We start from the raw sequence: 24,587 nt of genomic DNA on the forward strand, positions 1-24,587 counted from the left end.
GTTATGGGAAGGAAAAATTTTTTCTAATAAAAGGAAATTCACCCGAGGGTTAAAACACTCCTAGGTGCATGCATGTAAAAAAAATTGTGGTTGTGTAATCTACAAAAATGATCACCAGTAAATAAAACGGGACGCAGATGAGATTGGCGCAGAATATTGTACACACTGGGATTAAGGGGAAAATTCTTGCGTATAATTGTCGCATATAAATAAATGTGTGATCAGATGTCATATTTAGTCTGCGGCTCAATATTACTGCAAAAAAAAAAATCACATGACAGGATTCATCTATATCTATATACAATAAGGGGCCTTCTGTCTACTGGGATTTAGCATCTTATATAGAGCAGGCGAAATCCAAGTCACTAAAGGACCTGGTCCCTCTGCCGACTTGGAAATAGCCGACTCTATGTGAGAAAGCTAAATCCCAGTGCACAGAGGGACCAGGTCCTTTAGCCGACCGTGATTTAGCTTTCTCACAGAGAGCCGGCTAAATCCAAGTCGGCAGAAGGACCTGGTCCATTTGGCCAATAGTTATAGAATTGACCCCTTCACAACGCATGATGTAGTTACGTCATATATCATAAAAATATATAAAAAAATATCACTTTTGCTCCATATAAAAAAAAATAAAAATTGGAAATTGGGACTTGTCGTGTTCAGAAAGGTCTGACCAATCAAAATGTAAAATAATCTGATCAGTAAACGGCATAACGAGAAAAAAACTCGAAACACCATAATGACTTTTTTTTGGTCGCCGCAACATTGCAATAAAATGAAATAAGAGGTGATCAAAACATGGTATCCGCGCCAAAATGGCATCAATAAGAACGTCCCGCCAAAATAAAAAAAAATCCCAAAGGCGATGTGGATGGAAAAATAAGTTATGGGCAGGAAAAAAAAAAATATTAAAAAAATGAAAATCGCCGGAGAGTTAAATCACTCCTGTGGTTGTGTGATCTACAAGTTACGTCATATATCATAAAAATATAAGAAAAAAAAATATCGCTTTTGCTCCATTAAAAAAAATAAATTGGGAATTGATGTGCTCAGAAATGTCTGACCAATGAAAATATAAAATAATCTGATTGGTAAACGGCATAACGAGAAGTAAACTCGAAACGCCATAATTACGTTTTTTTTGTCGCTGCAACATTGCAATAAAATGAAATAAGAGGTGATCAAAACATGGTATCCGCGCCAAAATGGTATCAATAATAACGTCCCGCCAAAATAAAAAAAAAAATCCCAACGGCGATGTGGATGGAAAAATAAGTTATGGGAAGGAAAAAAAATGTTAAAAAACGGAAAATCGCCCGAGGGTTAAAACAATCCTAGGTGCATGCATGGAAAAAAATCTGTGGTTGTGTAATCTACAAAAATGATCACCAGAAAATAAAACGGGACGCGGATGAGATTGGCGCAGAATATTGTACACACTGGGATTAAGGGGAAAATTCTTGCGTATAATTGTCGCATATAAATAAATGTGTGATCACGATCAGATGTCATATTTAGTCTGCGGCTCAAAAAAATGACATGACAGGATTCATATATATCTATATACAATAAGGGTCCTTCTATCTACTGGGATTTAGCATCTTATATAGAGCAGGCGGAATCCAAGTCACTAAAGGACCTGGTCCCTCTGCTGACTGGGAAATAGCCGACTCTATGTGAGAAAGCGGAATCCCAGTGCACAGAGGGACCTGGTCCCTTAGCCGACTGGGATTTAGCTTTCTCTATACTGAGCCGGCTAAATCCAAGTCGGCAGAGGGACCAGGTCCTTTAGTGACTTGGATTTAGCCACAACCCTTTCCACAGAGACCCCCAGCATGCAATCACCCTTACCAAGGTAGCCTCCTCCAGCACGCAGTCCCATGCAAGCAACATCACCCATTCTCCCCGGGCAGACTCCCACTTACCTGATCTGTGACTTTGGACAATGACCCCAAATCCTGCACGAAATCCGCCATGACATCCACAGCCTCCTCCTGTCTGCTCTATGGAGGAAGAGGCGCCGCCCCCTCCGGTCACATGGGCGTGACGTCAGCAGAGGTCCTTCAGCCACTTGGATTTAGCCTTTCCCGTTCGTCAATGGAGAGTGAGGACTGGATGCTGGAATCTATAAGCCTGTGAGTGCCCGGGGGTGTGCGGAGGACTCTGTTATGGGGGTGTGCAGAGGACGCTGTTATGGGGGTGTGCGGAGGACTCTGTTATGGGGGTGTGCAGAGGACGCTGTTATGGGGGTGTGCGGAGGACGCTGTTATGGGGGTGTGCGGAGGACGCTGTTATGGGGGTGTGCGGAGGACTCTGTTATGGGGGTGTGCGGAGGACGCTGTTATGGGGGTGTGCGGAGGACTCTGTTATGGGGGTGTGCGGAGGACTCTGTTATGGGGGTGTGCGGAGGACTCTGTTATGGGGGTGTGCGGAGGACTCTGTTATGGGGGTGTGCGGAGGACGCTGTTATGGGGGTGTGCGGAGGACTCTGTTATGGGGGTGTGCGGAGGACTCTGTTATGGGGGTGTGCGGAGGACTCTGTTATGGGGGTGTGCGGAGGACTCTGTTATGGGGGTGTGCGGAGGACTCTGTTATGGGGGTCTGCGGAGGACGCTGTTATGGGGGTGTGCGGAGGACTCTGTTATGGGGGTGTGCGGAGGACGCTGTTATGGGGGTGTGCGGAGGACTCTGTTATGGGGTGTGCGGAGGACGCTGTTATGGGGGTGTGCGGAGGACGCTGTTATGGGGGTGTGCGGAGGACGCTGTTATGGGGTGTGCGGAGGACGCTGTTATGGGGGTGTGCGGAGGACGCTGTTATGGGGGTGTGCGGAGGACGCTGTTATGGGGGTGTGCGGAGGACTCTGTTATGGGGTGTGCGGAGGACGCTGTTATGGGGGTCTGCGGAGGACGCTGTTATGGGGGTCTGCGGAGGACGCTGTTATGGGGGTCTGCGGAGGACGCTGTTATGGGGGTGTGCGGAGGACTCTGTTATGGGGGTGTGCGGAGGACGGAGGATCTGTGGGTGACACTGTTATGGGGGATCTGTGGATGACGCACTGTTATGGGGGATCTGTGGATGACGCACTGTTATGGGGGATCTGTGGGTGACACTGTTATGGGGGATCTGTGGATGACGCACTGTTATGGGGGCCTGCGGATGACGTACTGTTATGAGGGGTTTGTGGTTGACACTGTTATGGGGGATCTGTGGGTGACACTGTTATGGGGATCTGTGGGTGACACTGTTATGGGGGATCTGTGGGTGACACTGGTATGGGGGATCTGTGGGTGACACTGTTATGGAGATCTGTGGGTGACACTGTTATGGGGGTCTGTGGGTGACACTGTTATGGGGATCTGTGGGTGACGCACTGTTATGGGGGGGTTTGTGGTTGACACTGTTATGGGGGTCCGTACATTATCAGTGATTGTTCTCTGTTGTCCTCAGATATCGGGATCTTCACGACTTTGAGCTGCAGGAGGTGACGAGAGTCGTGGATTGGTCGGGTGACGCCGGTGGGTACATCCTGTCACCTCCTGTATCGGGGGGTCTCGCCTGTTACCCGTGGGCTGTGTATATACATGACCGCTGGTAAACCACATCTCCCATCCTGCTGGCACAACACTGCCTCTGGGCCTGCTGAGACTTGTAGTGTCATGTCTGCCGCAGTCAGTAGCTCCGTCCTGTTCTGTAGATTTCCGGCCCGGCTTGGTTGCAGTTCGGAGCCCCCTTTATGCCGCACAGTGCGGGGGTCCGTCGGTCTCTGCCTTACGGATGGTCTGTCCTGCAGGTCTCTGTATTGCGGGGTCCTCGGGGGGCCGGAGACACGAGATCCTGCAGCTGCTCTTCCCGCAGAAGCTCCTGGAGCAGCAGAACCAGGTAACGGGCGGCGGCTGCAGCGGCTCCGGGGGCTTCAGGGGTTTCAGTCTTGGCTCTTTCTTTTTTTTATCTTTCTCCTCTTTATAAAAGGAAACTTACTGGGGTCTTCCGGACCCCCGGTCACTGTTGGTCCATGCCGGAATCCGTGACCCCAGTTTTTTATTTTGGTGCCAAGGACGCAGCTGAGACCACAAGTGGGCGCAGTAGACTTTGACTTCAGCCGCTCCTCGGGACCCCGATTTTGGGCCAGGGAACAATAGGTGGGGGTCCGATCAGTGGCGCCTGCGCTGTGTTACTAGCAGGACCCTGGAGCGGCGCCTGTTAGGACACCACCTGCCCACCCACCACGTGATTGCGGGGTCCGATGGTTTGCCATCATGGACAGAGCCGAATAAATGCCGCCATACTAGTGATCCCCCATATAGGAGAAGTGATCAGAGGGGACGAAAACTCAGGAAAAAGTTATAGAAAGAAAGATTGGAAAAATAAAAAACAAAACCGAAGATCCTAAAGCAAAAATAAAGAAATAAAAAACGGTATCAAACTCTGGATCCATCCGTGTATAATGATCTAATCTCAAGGTGACCGTCATAAAAATTGTCGTTTTTCGGTCCCGGAAAATAAAAAGTGAAAAAATAAATCAATAAAAACCGTTTCTTTTTCCCGACTGTAGATGATGGTCTCTGCACTGAGCTGGACAATCCGGTCATTTCTCCGCACATTGATGGCTGTAAAAACAGAACGCAAACGTCAATGGCGGAATCACATTATTTGACTTTTTTTCGTTTTTCAGGATATTATACTGTAACGTGAATGGGAGCAGTCACAAAAGTACCGCTCCTCCCCAAAAATAAACTGCTATACAGCGATGGGGACAGAACAATAGAAGTGTCAGGGCTCGTGGGAAAAAAGGTGAAGGGAAAACTAAAAATTGGCTGTGACGGAAAATAGGTTCCATCTGTCCCTAAGATTGAGTCTGCATTCTCAATTTTCACCACCAGGTGGCGGTGTTACTCTCTTACATGTTTTCATTCATTTTAATACAACTAGCCCTGACCAGCCCAAGTTACAGCAGTAGATGGTGTCGTACCCAGCTCTCCCAGTAACCTGCATGGGCTCCTTCTCACATCCTGGTGATTTCTGTATAGGAAAAACCAGTTCTGTGAGATCCATGTTCGTGGGTCATCCGTTTGTCCGTGTTTCACATCCGTGTGTCGTCTCTGTGACACGTACCGTCACATGGGGAAAGCAGTAGAGTTCTGGCTTATCCCAGGCGCCGGCTGCTGAAGGCAGCTCTTATCATTGTTGCCTGGTCTCCCTGAGACCTGCTGTGTACATCTTGTGTAAAATTAAGAATTAAATACCAACATGGCGTGGGGTCCCGTGTAATTATCATAACCAGCAGAGGGAAAGCCCACAGCTCGGGGCTGATGATACTAATGTGGGAAACGGGACAGTATCCCAAAAGGTTCCCAGACTATTGATAACAGCTCACAGCTGTCTGCTTAGCCTTTACTGGTGAATTTACAGTGACCCCAGAAAAAAAAGATGTAGGATCCCCCTATAATTTCTAACCAGCAAAGACTAAACAGACAGCTGTGGGCTGAAATTAATAGCCTGGGAAGGGGCCATGAACGTAGGCCCCCTCCCAGGCTACCAACATCAGTCCTCAGCTGCCCCAGAAATGGCGCATCCATAAGATGTGCCAAATCTGGTGCATAGCCGAGCTCTTCCCACTTGCCCTGTGGCGGTGGCAAATGAGGTAATATTTGTGGGGTTGATATCAGCTTGATAAGACGCCCCCATTACTAACCCTATAGTAAGTATTGAAACAAACACAGCAAGAATAACATAAGTGTTTTCGACATTTATCTAAAAATAAAACTAAACTTATACTCTCCTTTACACCTAATCCAGTGAAGCCCTTGTCCCCTGTAAAAAAAAAATAAAAAAATAATAATAATCAACCCTATCCCTTCACTCCGACGTGAAGATAATCCATACTGCCCAATGCTGTAATCCAGCTCTGCCACATCTCATTTTCAAAATAAACGGTGCCATGATGCGTCACACGCAGAGCTCACGGCTCTGACCGTCCCCTCCGCTATTGTTCTTTGCTGTCCTTTACCTTGGGTATTCACCTGCACTTTCATCTCCCTCCCGCCAGGGTCTCTGTCCAGAGAGGGATCTGAAGGTGCAATATGGAGGATTCTCCCAACATCCCGTCTACAGCCTGAGACACGTCCCAGGAAGAAGGTACGAGACGCTAATAACGGCACCGCCGAGTGCAGCTGCCGCCCGCAGTGAAGTATATGTGTGGACTTCATGGTCGTCTTTTCTCTTATTAATTAGCGACTCATCATTACGCTTTCTCTTATATTTATATCAACAGGAACACATGGGCTACTTGCACAGTGAACAAGTCTGTAGGAACCTGTTCACACACCACCAAGAAACATGAAGACACAAAAGAGCACAGTAAAACCAAAAACACTCCGTTGCAAAAAAATCACAGTAATCAGCAAGTGGTAATAAAAAGATGTAAAAAAACAGGGTATTTGGTGATACTGTGATTTTTTTGCAACGCAGTGTTTTTGGTTTTACTGTGCTCTTTTGTGTCTTCTATATTTATATCAGCAGATATTTATCTTTACCGATTGATTCACACAGCTGGTAGTTAAGCTGATTGATTTCGTGAGCTTGTTTATTCGCCCGCAGTAAAGGGACGGCGCTGTGATGGAGGAAATGGTGGAGGTTATTGTATCAGGAAACGTTCCAACCCTTCTATCACCACATATAGGATCTCTGCTTCCTGTCAGCGAGAAGAAGCCGCGTTATTTACATCCACAAAATCACAGCGACACAGAGCAATAATCACAGCGATACATCCTGTACTATTCCCCAGAGCTGCACTCACTATTCTGCTGGTGCAGTCACTGTGTACATACATTACATTACTGATCCTGAGTTACATCCTGTATTATACTCCAGAGCTGCACTCACTATTCTGCTGGTGCAGTCACTGCGTACATACATTACATTACTGATCCTGAGTTACATCCTGTATTATACCTCAGAGCTGCACTCACTATTCTGCTGGTGCAGTCACTGTGTACATACATTACATTACTGATCCTGAGTTACATCCTGTATTATTCTCCAGAGCTGCACTCACTATTCTGCTGGTGCAGTCACTGTGTACAAACATTACATTACTGATCCTGAGTTACATCCTGTATTATACTCCAGAGCTGCACTCACTATTCTGCTGGTGCAGTCACTGTGTACATACATTACATTACTGATCCTGAGTTACATCCTGTATTATACTCCAGAGCTGCACTCACTATTCTGCTGGTGCAGTCACTGTGTACATACATTACATTACTGATCCTGAGTTACATCCTGTATTATACCCCAGAGCTGCACTCACTATTCTGCTGGTGCAGTCACTGTGTACATGCATTATATTTCTGATCCTGAGTTACATCCTGTATTATACCCCAGAGCTGCACTCACTATTCTGCTGGTGCAGTCACTGTGTACATACATTACATTACTGATCCTGAGTTACATACTGTATTATACTCCAGAGCTGCACTCACTATTCTGCTGGTGCAGTCACTGTGTACATACATTACATTACTGATCCTGAGTTACATCCTGTATTATACTCCAGAGCTGCACTCACTATTCTGCTGGTGCAGTCACTGTGTACATACATTACATTACTGATCCTGAGTTACATCCTGTATTATACCCCAGAGCTGCACTCACTATTCTGCTGGTGCAGTCACTGTGTACATACATTACATTACTGATCCTCAGTTAGATCCTGTATTATACCCCAGAGCTGCACTCACTATTCTCCTGGTGCAGTCACTGTGTACATACATTACATTACTGATCCTGAGTTACATCCTGTATTACACCCCAGAGCTGCACTCACTATTCTGCTGGTGCAGTCACTGTGTACATACATTACATTACTGATCCTGAGTTACATCCTGTATTATACCCCAGAGCTGCACTCACTATTCTGCTGGTGCAGTCACTGTGTACATACATTACATTACTGATCCTGAGTTACATCCTGTATTATATCCCAGAGCTGCACTCACTATTCTGCTGGTGCAGTCACTGTGTACATACATTACATTACTGATCCTGAGCTACATCCTGTATTATACTCCAGAGCTGCACTCACTATTCTGCTGGTGCAGTCACTGTGTACATACATTACATTACTGATCCTGAGTTACACCCTGTATTATACTCCAGAGCTGCACTCACTATTCTGCTGGTGCAGTCACTGTGTACACACATTACATTACTGATCCTGAGTTACATCCTGTATTATACTCCAGAGCTGCACTCACTATTCTGCTGGTGCAGTCACTGTGTACATACATTACATTACTGATCCTGAGTTACTGTACATCCTGTATTATACCCCAGAGCTGCACTCACTATTCTGCTGGTGCAGTCACTGTGTACAGCCATTAGTGGTTGCTCGGCTTGTGTATCTTTCTCACTGTCTCTGTATGGATGCTGGGAGTTGTAGTACGTCTCCTCTCTTTGTATACGGGGCTGCAGTGCGGTGCTCTGCACTGGGAGCGCCGCTGTGGCTGCTCGGGGTATGATACTGCTGCTCGTGTCCTCGGCTCTGGCCTCGCCCAGTATCTGATCCGCACAGGAACCAGCAGTGGTTTCCCGCTCGGCCCTTCCTGTTGTGCTCGGTCCTGGTTTCCTCTCACTGCTGTCTGTATACTGAGGTCCTGTAATCTCTGACACCAGCGAACGCAGAAGACTCAGCGACTAATTGACTCCAATGTGTCCTAATGGGGCAGTAATGTAGGAGTTAATGTGCCCTGAAAAATCCACAAACCTCAAAGTACAACACAAAGTAACAAGTGTCTGTGATGTAAAGGAAATGATACAGGGTGTACTAACTATTCTACCAATATAAGTCTGATCATTGTTCTGTGCATTTGTATTCAGCCCCCACGTCAGTACTATGTAGGACCACTTTTCTCTGCAGTCTTTTGGGGTCTGTCTCTCCACCTTTCTCTGCAGTCTTTTGGGGTCTGTCTCTCCTCCTTTCTCTGCAGTCTTTTGGGGTCTGTCTCTCCCTCCTTTCTCTGCAGTCTTTTGGGGTCTGTCTCTCCACCTTTCTCTGCAGTCTTTTGGGGTCTGTCTCTCCCTCCTTTCTCTGCAGTCTTTTGGGGTCTGTCTCTCCTCCTTTCTCTGCAGTCTTTTGGGGTCTGTCTCTCCCACCTTTCTCTACAGTCTTTTGGGGTCTGTCTCTCCACCTTTCTCTGCAGTCTTTTGGGGTCTGTCTCTCCACCTTTCTCTGCAGTCTTTTGGGGTCTGTCTCTCCTCCTTTCTCTGCAGTCTTTTGGGGTCTGTCTCTCCTCCTTTCTCTGCAGTCTTTTGGGGTCTGTCTCTCCCACCTTTCTCTGCAGTCTTTTGGGGTCTGTCTCTCCACCTTTCTCTGCAGTCTTTTGGGGTCTGTCTCTCCTCCTTTCTCTGCAGTCTTTTGGGGTCTGTCTCTCCTCCTTTCTCTGCAGTCTTTTGGGGTCTGTCTCTCCACCTTTCTCTGCAGTCTTTTGGGGTCTGTCTCTCCTCCTTTCTCTGCAGTCTTTTGGGGTCTGTCTCTCCTCCTTTCTCTGCAGTCTTTTGGGGTCTGTCTCTCCACCTTTCTCTGCAGTCTTTTGGGGTCTGTCTCTCCACCTTTCTCTGCAGTCTTTTGGGGTCTGTCTCTCCAGCATTCTCTGCAGTCTTTTGGGGTCTGTCTCCCCAGCTTTCTCTGCAGTCTTTTGGGGTCTGTCTCTCCACCTTTCTCTGCAGTCTTTTGGGGTCTGTCTCTCCTCCTTTCTCTGCAGTCTTTTGGGGTCTGTCTCTCCACCTTTCTCTGCAGTCTTTTGGGGTCTGTCTCTCCTCCTTTCTCTGCAGTCTTTTGGGGTCTGTCTCTCCACCTTTCTCTGCAGTCTTTTGGGGTCTGTCTCTCCTCCTTTCTCTGCAGTCTTTTGGGGTCTGTCTCTCCCACCTTTCTCTGCAGTCTTTTGGGGTCTGTCTCTCCACCTTTCTCTGCAGTCTTTTGGGGTCTGTCTCTCCTCCTTTCTCTGCAGTCTTTTGGGGTCTGTCTCTCCCACCTTTCTCTGCAGTCTTTTGGGGTCTGTCTCTCCACCTTTCTCTGCAGTCTTTTGGGGTCTGTCTCTCCTCCTTTCTCTGCAGTCTTTTGGGGTCTGTCTCTCCCACCTTTCTCTACAGTCTTTTGGGGTCTGTCTCTCCACCTTTCTCTGCAGTCTTTTGGGGTCTGTCTCTCCACCTTTCTCTGCAGTCTTTTGGGGTCTGTCTCTCCTCCTTTCTCTGCAGTCTTTTGGGGTCTGTCTCTCCTCCTTTCTCTGCAGTCTTTTGGGGTCTGTCTCTCCACCTTTCTCTGCAGTCTTTTGGGGTCTGTCTCTCCTCCTTTCTCTGCAGTCTTTTGGTGTCTGTCTCTCCAGCGTTCTCTGCAGTCTTTTGGGGTCTGTCTCTCCCACCTCTCTCTGCAGTCTTTTGGGGTCTGTCTCTCCAGCATTCTCTGCAGTCTTTTGGGGTCTGTCTCTCCACCTTTCTCTGCAGTCTTTTGGGGTCTGTCTCTCCACCTTTCTCTGCAGTCTTTTGGGGTCTGTCTCTCCAGAGTTCTCTGCAGTCTTTTGGGGTCTGTCTCTCCACCTTTCTCTGCAGTCTTTTGGGGTCTGTCTCTCCACCTTTCTCTGCAGTCTTTTGGGGTCTGTCTCTCCAGAGTTCTCTGCAGTCTTTTGGGGTCTGTCTCTCCACCTTTCTCTGCAGTCTTTTGGGGTCTGTCTCTCCACCTTTCTCTGCAGTCTTTTGGGGTCTGTCTCTCCACCTTTCTCTGCAGTCTTTTGGGGTCTGTCTCTCCTCCTTTCTCTGCAGTCTTTTGGGGTCTGTCTCTCCACCTTTCTCTGCAGTCTTTTGGGGTCTGTCTCTCCAGCTTTCTCTGCAGTCTTTTGGGGTCTGTCTCTCCAGCTTTCTCTGCAGTCTTTTGGGGTCTGTCTCTCCCCCTTTCTCTGCAGTCTTTTGGGGTCTGTCTCTCCTCCTTTCTCTGCAGTCTTCTGGGGTCTGTCTCTCCCTCCTTTCTCTGCAGTCTTTTGGGGTCTGTCTCTCCCCCTTTCTCTGCAGTCTTTTGGGGTCTGTCTCTCCCCCTTTCTCTGCAGTCTTTTGGGGTCTGTCTCTCCACCTTTCTCTGCAGTCTTTTGGGGTCTGTCTCTCCCCCTTTCTCTGCAGTCTTTTGGGGTCTGTCTCTCCCACCTTTCTCTGTAGTCTTTTGGGGTCTGTCTCTCCCTCCTTTCTCTGCAGTCTTTTGGGGTCTGTCTCTCCCTCCTTTCTCTGTAGTCTTTTGGGGTCTGTCTCTCCCTCCTTTCTCTGTAGTCTTTTGGGGTCTGTCTCTCCCTCCTTTCTCTGCAGTCTTCTGGGGTCTGTCTCTCCCTCCTTTCTCTGCAGTCTTTTGGGGTCTGTCTCTCCCTCCTTTCTCTGCAGTCTTTTGGGGTCTGTCTCTCCACCTTTCTCTGCAGTCTTTTGAGGTCTGTCTCTCCAGCTTTGTACATCTAGAGGTGACATTTTGCCCCTTCTTCTTTGCACACTCGCTCTCGCTTAGTGACATTGATGGAGACGTCTGTGATCAGTAATTTTCACGTCTTGTCACAGATTTTCTGGGATTTGGTTCTGGATGGTGACTTTGCCGCTCACACACAGGAATATGCTCTGATCTAAACCCTCCATTGTGGCTCCGGCAGAATATTTTTAGGGCCGTTGTCCTGCTGGAACCTACGCCCCAGTCTCAAGTCTTCTGCAGCCTCTAACAGGTTTTTCCTCCAGGATTTTCCTGCATTTACCTCCATCCATTTTCCCATCACCTCTGACCAGCTTCCCTGCCCCTGCTGAAGAAAAGCTTCCCCACAGCAGGATGCTGCCATCAGGGTGTTTTCATGATGATGTGCAGTGTTGGTTTTCCACCACACTTAGCGTTTTGCATTTAGCCCAAAAAGTTCTCCTTTGGTCCCATCTGACAAGAGGACCTTCTTCCTCATGCTCACTGTGTCATCTACATGACTTACTGCAAACAGGTCTTCTTCAGGCTTTAAAAAATGGCTTTGTCTTGCCGCACTTCCATAAAGGCCAGATTTGTGGCGTATACGACTAATAGTTTTCCTGTGGACAGCTCTTGAGCTGTAGATCTCTGCAGTTCCTCCAGTGACCATGGGATTCTTGGCTACCTTTCTAATCAGTGTTCTCCTTGCTTGGGATGTCAGGTGGTGGACAGCCATGTCTTGGTAGGTTTGCAGTTGGGCCATACTCCTTTGATTTTTAGATAATGGATTGACCAGCGCTCTGTGACATGTTCAGAGCTTGGGTTATTTTTTTATAACCTAACCATGGTTTTGTCTTCTTCACAGATTTATCCCTGACCTGTCTGGTGAGCTCCTTGTTTTTCATGATGCTGTTTGATCCCTAATGTTCTCACACAAACCTCTGAGGTCTTCGCGGAACACCTGTAGTTAAACTGAGAAGGAAACACACCTAAGTGGACTCAATGTACTGATTATGTGACTTCTGGGGGTGATTGGTCACTCAGGATTTTATTTGGAGACGTCCGACTACAGGGGGTGAATACTAATGCACCTCACAATGCTCAGATTTATATTTTCTATATATTTAGAGAACCCTGTATCACTTCCTTTCCACGTCACAAATACTTATTACTTTGTGTTGCTGTCACAGAAAATCCCAATAAAATAAATGTAAGTTTTTGGGTGTAACGTGAAAAAATGTGGAAAAGATCACGCGGTATGAAGACTTTTTCAAGGCACTGTATCAATGTGTCCATGTGACCTCTTCCAGTGTTCCTCCTTTCAGCCTCCTGGCGACCACTTCTCCGTCTCCGTCCCACGTGCAGATCTGGCAGATCGGAGCTGAAGATAAAGGTAGAAGTCGTCTTCTCGTGTGACATCTTAGCTCCTGATCTTCTCCTATGTGATGTCTGATGTTTTCCTTTCATGAGCTGAATTCCCTTTAATATGTCATTGTGTACGGCTATTATTCTCTGGTAGCTGTTGCTTTCTGCTGTTACTTTCTGTTACTTGCTCTACAGATGTCATTCTGCCGACGACGTCCATTCCGTCCTCTCCCAGCAAAGAAACATGGACAAAGATTGCCGTGTCGGGCGCGGCATCGCCCTGTGTGGTCCACGGGTCCCAGGTCAATGGCGTCAACGTCACAGAGATTGAGACAGCCAGGCGCCTCTACACTTTAGGTGAGTGGCGGGACGTAGCCTTATACACGGAGGGGCGCTGTGCCGCATTGTGGGTGATGTAGTGATGGGCATGAGCTCTACTCTTACCACAAACCCCAGAGCTGCATTCATGATGCTGCTTGTTGGTGATGAAGCTTCAAGATGCCTCCTGTATGGAGAAACTAGTCCCAGGAATCTGGGGAGAATTTCATGTCAATAGCAGCTTTAGAAATAGATTTACTTGAAATATCAGTGAAGTGTTCAATGCTTACTTCTCCCACTCTATGAGCTGTAAACGAGCTTCTTTCCTTTCCCCAGCGGTATCTAGTAGTGAGGCCATCGGATCACTTTCCTTTCTGGATTCCAGTACTGTCCACTTGTGCTGTCTGAGCGGCCGGCAGATAATCGCTGACATCCGGCAACCGGGGATCGCTAGTGAGGGAAACGTGGCCCCCAATATGCCTGGGGACAGACAATGGGTCGCCACTGTACAGACAGACAGCCAAGACACCAGAACCAAGATTGCCAGTCTATCTTCTGAGGGCCACATCACCATCACAGATACTCGTGATATGGGGGCTCCACTGAAATGTGCCAAAGTCAAGTCATCCAATGGTCCCACCCCCGAGGATCTAATGTGTATCTGCTGGGCCCCTCGACTGGGAAACTGTGTCTCCGTCTCAGGTAAAATGTTCGGTATGGGTGGTATAAGAGGGGAGACCACCCACCTATATACCCTGCTCTCACATCGAGTCTTTATTTTTCTTAGGCCTTGATGGTACTGTCCATATCTACAATACGGAACCATGGGACGCCGTCGTGAAGGAGGTCGATGCGCTGTTCATCCACAGGGGTCACTCTGCTATGGGACAGTGTGAGGATGGGAGCGTCCCCATGGTCACCGTCCACTCCTGGCACCCGTGGAAAGAGAGGATGCTGGTATCCGCGGCTAATGACGGCTCATTACATATCTGGGACTGGCTGGACGGCCCATGCAGAGCTGATAATTGTCATAATTAAGGAAGAGGAGCGGTTAATGTGTAGTTATGTGTATATAATATTTTAGCTTTGCTCATAAAGAGACATTTTGTTACAAGAAAAATAAAAATGGTCTGAATTTGAAATTTTGATCTACCGTCGCCTCCATCATCAGTATCTGGTGACCACCCGTCGCCTCCATCATCAGTATCTGGTGACTGCCCGTCGCCTTCATCATCAGTATCTGGTGACCGCCCGTCGCCTCCATCATCAGTTTCTGGTGACTGCCCGTCGCCTCCATCATCAGTATCTGGTGACCGCCCGTCGCCTTCATCATCAGTATCTGGTGACCGCACGTCGCCTTCATCATCAGTATCTGGTGACCGCCTGTCACCTTCATCATCAGTATCTGGTGACCACCTGTTGCCTTCATCATCAGTATCTGGTGACCGCCTGTCACCTTCATCATCAGTATCTGGTGACCGCCCGTCGCCTTCATCATCAGTATCTGGTGACCGCACGTCGCCTTCATCATCAGTATCTGGTGACCGCCTGTCACCTTCATCATCAGTATCTGGTGACCACCTGTTGCCTTCATCATCAGTATCTGGTGACCACCCATCACCTCTATTATCAGTATCTGGCAACCGCCTGTCATCTCCGTCATCAGTATCTGGTGATTGCCTGTCACCTTCATCATCAGTGTCTGGTGACCGCCCGTCGCCTTCATCATCAGTATCTGGCAACCGCCTGTCATCTCCGTCATCAGTATCTGGCGACCGCCTGTCATCTCCGTCATCAGTATCTGGTGACCGCCCGTCGCCTCCATCATCAGTATCTTGTGACCGTCTGTCATCTCCGTTATCAGTATTTGGTGACCGCCCGTCGCCTCCATCATCAGTATCTGGCAACCGCCTGTCCCCTCCATCATCAGTATCTGGCAACCGCCTGTCATCTTCGTCATCAGTATCTGGTGACCACCCGTCGCCTCCATCATCAGTATCTGGTGACCGTCCGTCGCCTCCATCATCCGTTTCTGGCAACCGCCGGTCACCTTCATCATCAGATTCTGGTGACTGCTTGTCATCTTCATCATCAGTATCTGGTGACCGCCTGTCATCTCCATCAGTACCTGGTGGCTGCTTGTCACCGCTATCATCAGTATCTAGTGGCTGCCCGTCACCTCCATCATCAGTATTTAGTGACCGCCCTTCGCCTCCATCATCAGTATCTAGTGATGGCCCTTTGACTCCATTATCACTTCTTGGAAGTTTTCCATAAAGAAGACTTCTGTCCAGTGTAATGCCGCGGTAGCACCGTACGCAGTGAAGAGGCAGTGACCCACAAAGTTCAAACACAAAGGTCTCTTTAATGTGTTACGTCACACATAAAGGTGCATAGCGTTTTATAGTACACGACATCAAAGTTCAATACACACAGTTGCATCTCATCTCAGTGCCAATGTCATAGCACTACACGTCATATGGCTTTTAGATTGCAGTCCCTAAACACGTCGGACCTCTCCTTGTCCAGTATCCATGGGGCAACCGCTCGCCATATTGCAGTCTCAAAACACAACTTCACATGTTGCAGACACTACACACCAGTCCTCCTCTTACTAGTTTATGTGGGTTGTTGTGAATTCTGTGGCAGAGCTCCCTCCTGTGGTCACAAGTGGTACTTCGGCTGATTCTCTCTGTGAGCTTCTGTTGGTGGAGGGAAGTGGTACTGCGGCTTCTGAGTTTCCTCCCTAAGGTGATCTGGTAAGGTCGTACTAATGATTCACAATAGAGGGAAAAAAGAAGTTCTGAGACCATTTTTTTTTCTTTGCACTGTTTTGCCTTTTTTTTCCCCTAGACATTTGGGTGGTTCAGTACACAGGTGTAGCGATGGACATTAGAAGTCTGTCTTCATTTGTGGATCAGCTCTCGGCAAGAGTACAAAAGATTCAAGACACTATTGATCAGAAAGCTATGTTGGAACCAAGAATTCCTATTCCTGATTTGTTTTTTGGAGATAGAACTAAGTTTCTGAGTTTCAAAAATAATTGTAAATTATTTCTGGCCTTGAAACCTCGCTCCTCTGGTGATCCAGTTCAACAGGTTTTGATTGTTATTTCTTTTTTGCGCGGCGACCCTCAGGACTGGGCATTTTCTCTTGCGCCAGGAGATCCTGCATTGAGTAATATCGATGCGTTTTTCCTGGCGCTCGGATTGCTGTACGATTAACCTAATTCAGTGGATCAGGCAGAGAAAAATTTGCTGGCTCTTTGTCAGGGTCAGGATGAGATAGAGGTATATTGTCAGAAATTTAGAAAGTGGTCCGTGCTCACTCAATGGAATGAATCTGCGCTGGCAGCTATGTTCAGAAAGGGTCTCTCTGAAGCCCTTAAGGATGTCATGGTGGGATTTCCTATGCCTGCTGGTTTGAATGAGTCTATGTCTTTGGCCATTCAGATCGGTCGACGCTTGCGTGAGCGTAAATCTGTGCACCATTTGGCGGTATTACCTGAGCTTAAACCTGAGCCTATGCAGTGCGATAGGACTTTGACCAGAGTTAAACGGCAAGAACACAGACGTCTGAATGGGCTGTGTTTCTACTGTGGTGATTCCACTCATGCTATCTCTGATTGTACTAAGCGGTTCGCTAGGTCTGCCACCATTGGTACGGTACAGTCAAAATTTCTTCTGTCCGTTACCTTGATCTGCTCTTTGTCATCGTATTCTGTCATGGCATTTGTGGATTCAGGCGCTGCCCTGAATTTGATGGACTTGGAGTATGCTAAGCGTTGTGGGTTTCTCTTAGAGCCCTTGCAGTGTCCTATTCCATTGAGAGGAATTGATGCCACGCCTTTGGCCAAGCATAAGCCTCAATACTGGACCCAGCTGACCATGTGCATGGCTCCTGCACATCAGGAGGTTATTCGCTTTCTGGTGTTGCATAATCTGCATGATGTGGTCGTGTTGGGGTTGCCATGGCTACAAGCCCATAATCCAGTATTAGATTGGAAATCCATGTCGGTGTCCAGCTGGGGTTGTCAGGGGGTACATGGTGATGTTCCATTTCTGTCAATTTCGTCATCCACCCCTTCTGAGGTTCCAGAGTTCTTGTCTGATTACCGGGATGTATTTGATGAGCCCAAGTCCGATGCCCTACCTCCGCATAGGGATTGTGATTGTGCTATCAATTTGATTCCTGGTAGTAAATTCCCAAAAGGTCGACTGTTTAAGTTATCCGTACCTGAGCACACCGCTATGCGCAGTTATGTGAAGGAATCCCTGGAGAAGGGGCATATTCGCCCGTCATCGTCACCATTAGGAGCAGGGTTCTTTTTTGTAGCCAAGAAGGATGGTTCGCTGAGACCTTGTATAGATTACCGCCTTCTAAATAAGATCACGGTTAAATTTCAGTACCCTTTGCCATTGTTATCTGATTTGTTTGCTCGGATTAAGGGGGCTAGTTGGTTCACCAAGATAGATCTTCGTGGTGCGTATAATCTGGTGCGAATCAGGCGAGGCGATGAATGGAAAACTGCATTTAATACGCCCGAGGGTCATTTTGAGTATCTAGTGATGCCATTCGGACTTGCCAATGCTCCATCAGTGTTTCAGTCCTTTATGCATGACATCTTCCGAGAGAACCTGGATAAATTCCTGATTGTGTACTTGGATGACATTTTGATCTTCTCGGATGATTGGGAGTCTCATGTGAAGCAGGTCAGAACAGTTTTTCAGGTCCTGCGTGCTAATTCTTTGTTTGTGAAGGGATCAAAGTGTCTCTTTGGTGTGCAGAAGGTTTCATTTTTGGGGTTCATTTTTTCCCCTTCTACTATCGAGATGGATCCTGTTAAGGTCCAAGCCATCCATGATTGGACTCAGCCGACATCTCTGAAAAGTCTGCAAAAGTTCCTGGGCTTTGCTAATTTTTATCGTCGCTTCATCTGCAATTTTTCTAGTATTGCCAAACCATTGACCGATTTGACCAAGAAGGTTGCTGATTTGGTCAATTGGTCTTCTGCTGCTGTGGAAGCTTTTCAAGACTTGAAGCGTCGTTTTTCTTCTGCCCCTGTGTTGTCAACCAGATGTTTCTCTTCCGTTCCAGGTCGAGGTTGATGCTTCTGAGATCGGAGCAGGGGCTGTTTTGTCGCAGAGAGGTTCTGATTGCTCAGTGATGAAACCATGTGCTTTTTTTTTCCAGGAAGTTTTCGCCTGCTGAGCGAAATTATGATGTGGGCAACCGAGAGTTGCTGGCCATGAAGTGGGCATTCGAGAAGTGGCGTCATTGGCTTGAAGGAGCTAAGCATCGCGTGGTGGTATTGACTGATCATAAGAACTTGACTTATCTTGAGTCTGCTAAGCGGTTGAATCCTAGACAGGCTCGTTGGTCGCTGTTTTTTGCCCGTTTTGACTTTGTGATTTCGTACCTTCCGGGCTCTAAAAATGTGAAGGCGGATGCTCTGTCTAGGAGTTTTGTGCCCGACTCTCCAGGTTTGTCTGAGCCGGCGGGTATCCTCAAGGAAGGAGTAATTGTGTCTGCCATCTCCCCTGATTTGCGGCGGGTGCTGCAAAAATTTCAGGCTAATAAACCTGATCGTTGTCCAGCGGAGAGACTGTTTGTCCCTGATAGGTGGACGAATAAAGTTATCTCTGAGGTTCATTGTTCGGTGTTGGCTGGTCATCCTGGAATCTTTGGTACCAGAGAGTTGGTGGCTAGATCCTTTTGGTGGCCGTCTCTGTCGCGGGATGTGCGTGTTTTTGTGCAGTCCTGTGGGATTTGTGCTCGGGCTAAGCCCTGCTGTTCTCGTGCCAGTGGGTTGCTTTAGCCCTTGCCGGTCCCGAAGAGGCCTTGGACACATATCTCTATGGATTTTATTTCTGATCTTCCCGTTTCTCAAAAGATGTCAGTCATTTGGGTGGTCTGTGATCGCTTTTCTAAGATGGTCCATCTGGTACCCTTGTCTAAATTGCCTTCCTCCTCTGATTTGGTGCCATTGTTCTTCCAGCATGTGGTTCATTTACATGGCATTCCAGAGAATATCGTTTCTGACAGAGGTTCCCAGTTTGTTTCAAGGTTTTGGCGAGCCTTTTGTGGTAGGATGGGCATTGACTTGTCTTTTTCCTCGGCTTTCCATCCTCAGACTAATGGCCAGACCGAACGAACCAATCAGACCTTGGAAACATATCTGAGATGCTTTGTTTCTGCCGATCAGGATGACTGAGTGTCCTTTTTGCCTTTGGCTGAGTTCGCCCTTAATAATCGGGCCAGCTCGGCTACCTTGGTTTCGCCATTTTTCTGCAATTCTGGGTTCCATCCTCGTTTCTCTTCAGGACAGGTTGAGTCTTCGGACTGTCCTGGTGTGGATACTGTGGTGGACAGGTTGCAGCAGATTTGGACTCAGGTAGTGGACAATTTGACCTTGTCCCAGGAGAAGGCTCAACGTTTTGCTAATCGCAGACGCCGTGTGGGTCCCCGACTTCATGTTGGGTATCTGGTTTGGTTATCTTCTCGTCATATTCCTATGAAGGTTTCCTCTCCTAAGTTTAAACCTCGTTTCATTGGTCCGTATAGGATTTCTGAGGTTCTTAATCCTGTGTCTTTTCGTCTGACCCTTCCAGATTCTTTTTCCATACATAACGTATTCCATAGGTCATTGTTGCGGAGATACGTGGCACCTATGGTTCCATCTGTTGATCCTCCTGCCCCGGTTTTGGTGGAGGGGGAATTGGAGTATATTGTGGAGAAGATTTTGGATTCTCGTGTTTCTAGACGGAAACTCCAGTATCTGGTTAAATGGAAGGGTTATGCTCAGGAAGATAATTCCTGGGTTTTTGCCTCTGATGTCCATGCTCCCGATCTTGTTCGTGCCTTTCATGTGGTTCATCCTGGTCGGCCTGGAGGCTCTGGTGAGGGTTCGGTGACCCCTCCTCAAGGGGGGGGTACTGTTGTGAATTCTGTGGCAGAGCTCCCTCCTGTGGTCACAAGTGGTACTTCGGCTGATCCTCTCTGTGAGCTTCCGTTGGTGGAGGGAAGTGGTACTGCGGCTTCTGAGTTTCCTCCCTCAGGTGATCTGGTGAGGTCGTTAGGTGCTTCTCTACTTAACTCCACCTAATGCTTTGATCCTGGCTTCCTGTCAATGTTCCAGTGTTGGACTTGCTTTTCCCTGGATCATTCCTGTGGCCTGCTGCGCTGCATAGCTAAGTTCTTCTTTGCTATTTGTTTGCTATTTTTTCTGTCCAGCTTGTCTATTTGTTGCTGGTAGCTCTGGGACGCAAAGGGTGTACCTCCGTGCCGTTAGTTCGGTACGGAGGGTCTTTTTGCCCCCTTTGCGTGGTTTTCTTTAGGGTTTTGTGTAGACCGCAAAGTTACCTTTTCTATCCTCGATCTGTTAAGAAAGTCGGGCCTCACTTTGCTGAATCTATTTCATCTCTACGTTTGTCTTTTCATCTTAACTCACAGTCATTATATGTGGGGAGCTGCCTTTTCCTTTGGGGTATTTCTCTGAGGCAAGGTAGGCTTATTTTCTATCTTCAGGCTAGTTAGTTTCTCAGGCTGTGCCGAGTTGCATAGGCAGAGTTAGGCGCAATCCACGGCTGCCTCTAGTGTTGTTTGGAGAGGATTAGGGATTGCGGTCTGCAGAGTTCCCACGTCTCAGAGCTCGTTCTATGATTTTGGGTTATTGTCAGATCACTGTATGTGCTCTGACCGCTATGTCCATTGTAGTACTGAATTGCCTTTCATAACAGTGGGTGTCCTGCACTGCTGTATCACAGATTCTACTCACAGCCATACAAAGCCCAGAATATCCTCCGGATAGCAGCCGGGCACCATATCCACCTGTTTGCAATCGTTACATTGTCAGTCCTCTTTCGGGCACAGGACATCCACCTCCGGGTACAGGACTGTCCACATCCGACTCTTTCGGGCACAGGACATCCACCTCCGGGTACAGGACTGTCCACATCCTAGACCAGTTACCATGGACGACTTGCATCGCTGTGTACGCTGCGGGTGCCAGGATATTTAGCTGCTGGCCAGTGCTGCTACACACACACAGCCAGCGCTCTTGCAGGCCTCTGCTCTGCACACCCCAGACTGACACTGATGTTGCACCTGACACACCCATACCTCTTACACTTTCACACTAGTCCGTCGGTACGGGCCGTCGGCCCGACGGACAGTGTGATTGATTAGCACAACATGGGCAGCGGATGCAGTTTTACAATGCATCTGCTGCCCATTGTGAGTTCCGGGGAGGAGGGGCGGAGTTTCGGCCGCGCATGCGCGGTCGAAAATGGGGGACCTGACGCACAAAAAAAGTTACATGGAATGTTTTTTGTGCGTCGCGGCCGCCAAAAACACGACGCATCCTTCGCACGACGGATGCGACGTGTGGCAATGCGTCGCTAATGCAAGTCTATGGAGAAAAAACGCATCCTGCGGGCAACTTTGCAGGATGCGTTTTTTTTCTCCAAAACGACGCATTGCGACGTCCGTCACACGACGCTAGTGTGAAAGTAGCCTAACTGCAGGGTTTTGAACAAACAAACCTGTGGCTTTCAGAACACACAGCGACCCCTACCTGTGAGACGAGTCACTGCCTCACACCAGGCTTCCTCTAGGTGGGTGTAGCTGGTCCCACTGGTTACTGACAGTTCTGAGTGTGGCCATCATCCTCACTGTTGTCCATTTTTGGTGCTTCTATAGATCTTGACCAGCACATCGTGAATCCCCAGTCTGCCTGGGAGACACCTTGCTGATGCAGTATAATTACCTTGTCTTGTTGCTGGTCTCAGGTTTGCCATGGTGTAAGACCTACGACATGTCTTCTACAACCTCGCCTTTTTGTAGCAGAGTTTGTCTGTTCCTCACCAAATGTTAAGCCTCCTACACAGCTGTTTCTGTTTGTTAGTGTTTTTCAACCCCTCATATGAAAATGATTATTACCTGTGTAGTATAATTGTCTACTGATACACAAATATAATCCTACAACATCCCAGCCTTTGTGCATGTACTTAGAAGAACCCATGGAGGCGATGGGCAGTCACCGTATATTGATCTTCTACTTTTGATACCATTCTTACTCTGTGGCATTTTTTTCCACACCATAACATGGCTGCCTTCACTGATCTTGACTTTCTCAGACTAAAATGGCGAGTTTGCGGAGTTCTCCAGTGATGACATTCACATGGCTGCTGTCCGGGTCTCTGGGACATCGGGTCGTCCAGCAGAATAGCGGTTATCTAACATTCGGTGATTTCTTTGTTTCTCTTTTCTGCTGTTTCGGCACATTCTGCACTGTCCGACCTTCATGTGACCTTCTCGTGACACATCCGGTATAAGAATGTCACCTCCGCTGGCCAAGAGTGCAGAAAAATAGAGACGGAAGCCTTGGTGTATACAGTGTATTCCTGTGAGATATTTCCTTCCTTTTCGTGAGACACATAGATTTGTACTATGAAATAAGAAAAATATAATACCCCAAGACTGAAATATTATAGAAGTACTGGTCCCATAACTGGTCCTCCACTCCATTGCTTACATTGGGGTTATGTATGGAGTGCTCCTTGCTTTCCTGCATATGCACCAAGACACAATGGCGCATGCGCGGGACTATACTAATATAGCAAACGGTACGTCTTCTCAAACTTCTGAAATCATATGCTAGTGCCATTGTGTTCTACAGTCATGACCAAAAGTATTGGCACCCTTGAAATTGTACCAGAAAAAGAAGTATTTATCCCAGAAAATTATTGCAATTACACATTTTTTATTATGCATCTGTTTATTTCCTTTGAGTGTATTGAAACACCCCCAAAAAAAACAGAGAAAAAAAGGCAAATTGGACATAATTTCACACAAAAACCCCAAAATGTGCAGGACAAAATTGTTGGTATCTTTCCAAAATTGTGGGTAAACAACTTTGTTTCAATCATGTGATGCTCTGTCAAACTCACTTGTGGCAAGTAACAGGTGTGGACAATATGAAAATCACACCTGAAACCAGTAAAAATTATTGCCAAACATCATCAATCTCAAGGTCACAAGTCCATCTCCAGAGATCTTAGTGTTCCTTTGTCCACGGTGCGCAACTGAATCAAGAAGTTTACAACCCATGGCACTGTAGCTAATCTCCCTGGATGTGGGTGGCAGAGAAAAAATTATGAAAGGTTGCAGCATACAATATTCCAGATGGTGGATAAGCCCCAATCAAGGTCCAAAGAAAATAAAGTCCTGTAGACTCAGGGCGCATCAGTGTCAGCGTGATCTATCCGTCCACATGTTAATGAAATGAAACACTATGGCAGGAGGACCCCACTGCTGACAATGAGACATAAAAAAAGCTAGACTGCAGATTGAGAAAATGTACCGACAGATGACACCAAGCAAGAGCTTTTTGATAAAGCACATCATTCTACTGTTTACTGAAAACGGAATGAGGCCTACAAAGAAAAGAACACAGTACCTGCAGTCAAATATGGTGGAGGTTTATAGATGTTTTGGGGTTGTTTTGCTGTCTCTGGCACTGGATGCCTTGACTGTGTGCAAGGCATCATGAAATCTCAAGATTACCAAAGGATTTTGAGTGGCAATGTAGTGCCCAGTGTCAGAAAGCTGGGTTTGCGGTCTAGGTCATGGGTCTTCCAGCAGGACAATTACCCCAAACAAGAAGCCCCAGAAATGGATGGAAACAAAGCACTGGAGAGTTCTGAAGTGGCAGCAATGAGTCCGGATCTATATCGCATTGATCACCTGTGGAGAGATCTTACAATTGTTGTTGGGAGAAGACGCCTTCACATATGAAAGACCTGGAGCAGTTTTGGGGGGTTTCTGTGAAATGATGTCCAATTTGCCTTTTTTTCTTTGTTTTTTTAGTGTTGTTCCAATAAACACAAATGAAAGAAGGATGTGTATAACTAAACGAGTGATTGTAATAATTTTCTGTGAGAAATACTTCATTTTCTGGAACAATTTCAAGGGTGCCAGCTCTTTTGGCCATGACTGTACCTCCTGCACAGTGTAGCAGCATGTCCTCACTCTGGTTTCACCAGGCTTGCAACACAGGCAAGTAGGCCATGCTTACGTGCACTGCAATTGTGGTGCATATGTTGGATTATGTGCTGGGAACCGGAAGATTGTATGAACTGGATCACAGCTTTCAAAATTCACACATTTGCCATTGTGCTCACTTTCTGGCGCATGCGCAGTGAAGCATCTGTCCTACGCGTTTCAAGCATTAAAACGCGCTTCGTCATAGTATGGTGCTATGACTAAGTGCTTTTAATGCTCGAAACGCATAGACCAAGTGTTCCTATTTTATCTATTTGGATAATAGTTTTAAAGGGACACTGTCACCTGAATTTGGAGGGAACAATCTTCAGCCATGGAGGCGGGGTTTTTGGGTGTTTGATTCACCCTTTCCTTACCCGCTGGCTG

The 24,587-nt window shown here is 47.4% G+C and overlaps 2 protein-coding genes across 3 annotated transcripts in view; one reads left to right on the forward strand and one right to left on the reverse strand.

The window, feature by feature from the left end:
- The window catches only part of LOC138671353 (piwi-like protein 1), a 176,822-nt gene extending 174,791 nt beyond the window's left edge, over positions 1-2,031 (reverse strand). The window contains exon 1 of the mRNA XM_069759454.1: positions 1,926-2,031. The gene's annotated coding sequence lies outside the window, so the exon portion shown is untranslated. The remainder of the gene's footprint in view (positions 1-1,925) is intronic.
- Positions 1,995-14,299, forward strand: WDR73 (WD repeat domain 73). Of its 2 annotated transcripts, none has more exons than XM_069759455.1 (8): positions 1,995-2,135; positions 3,449-3,516; positions 3,792-3,880; positions 6,048-6,136; positions 12,785-12,867; positions 13,035-13,196; positions 13,494-13,859; positions 13,945-14,299. In XM_069759455.1, exons 1-8 carry the CDS (start codon positions 2,038-2,040, stop codon positions 14,193-14,195), a joined length of 1,206 nt encoding a protein of 401 aa, XP_069615556.1. In that variant the 5' UTR covers positions 1,995-2,037; the 3' UTR covers positions 14,196-14,299. The 2 variants fall into 2 exon arrangements, with proteins under 2 accessions (XP_069615556.1, XP_069615557.1); XM_069759456.1 differs by having other exon boundaries at positions 12,800-12,867.
- The last annotated feature ends 10,288 nt before the right edge of the window (positions 14,300-24,587 follow it).

This window comes from Ranitomeya imitator, chromosome 3 (genome assembly GCF_032444005.1).
Source record: "Ranitomeya imitator isolate aRanImi1 chromosome 3, aRanImi1.pri, whole genome shotgun sequence".
Classification (NCBI taxonomy): Eukaryota; Metazoa; Chordata; class Amphibia; order Anura; family Dendrobatidae; genus Ranitomeya; species Ranitomeya imitator.

Excerpts from the sequence above, each read along its gene's own strand:
- WDR73 (XM_069759455.1), top strand. The coding sequence starts at position 2,038 with ATGGGCGTGACGTCAGCAGAGGTCCTTCAGCCACTTGGATTTAGCCTT. Across the intron at positions 12,868-13,034 it reads GATCGGAGCTGAAGATAAAG|ATGTCATTCTGCCGACGACG; the intron begins GTAGAAGTCGTC and ends CTTGCTCTACAG. Across the intron at positions 13,197-13,493 it reads CAGGCGCCTCTACACTTTAG|CGGTATCTAGTAGTGAGGCC; the intron begins GTGAGTGGCGGG and ends TCCTTTCCCCAG.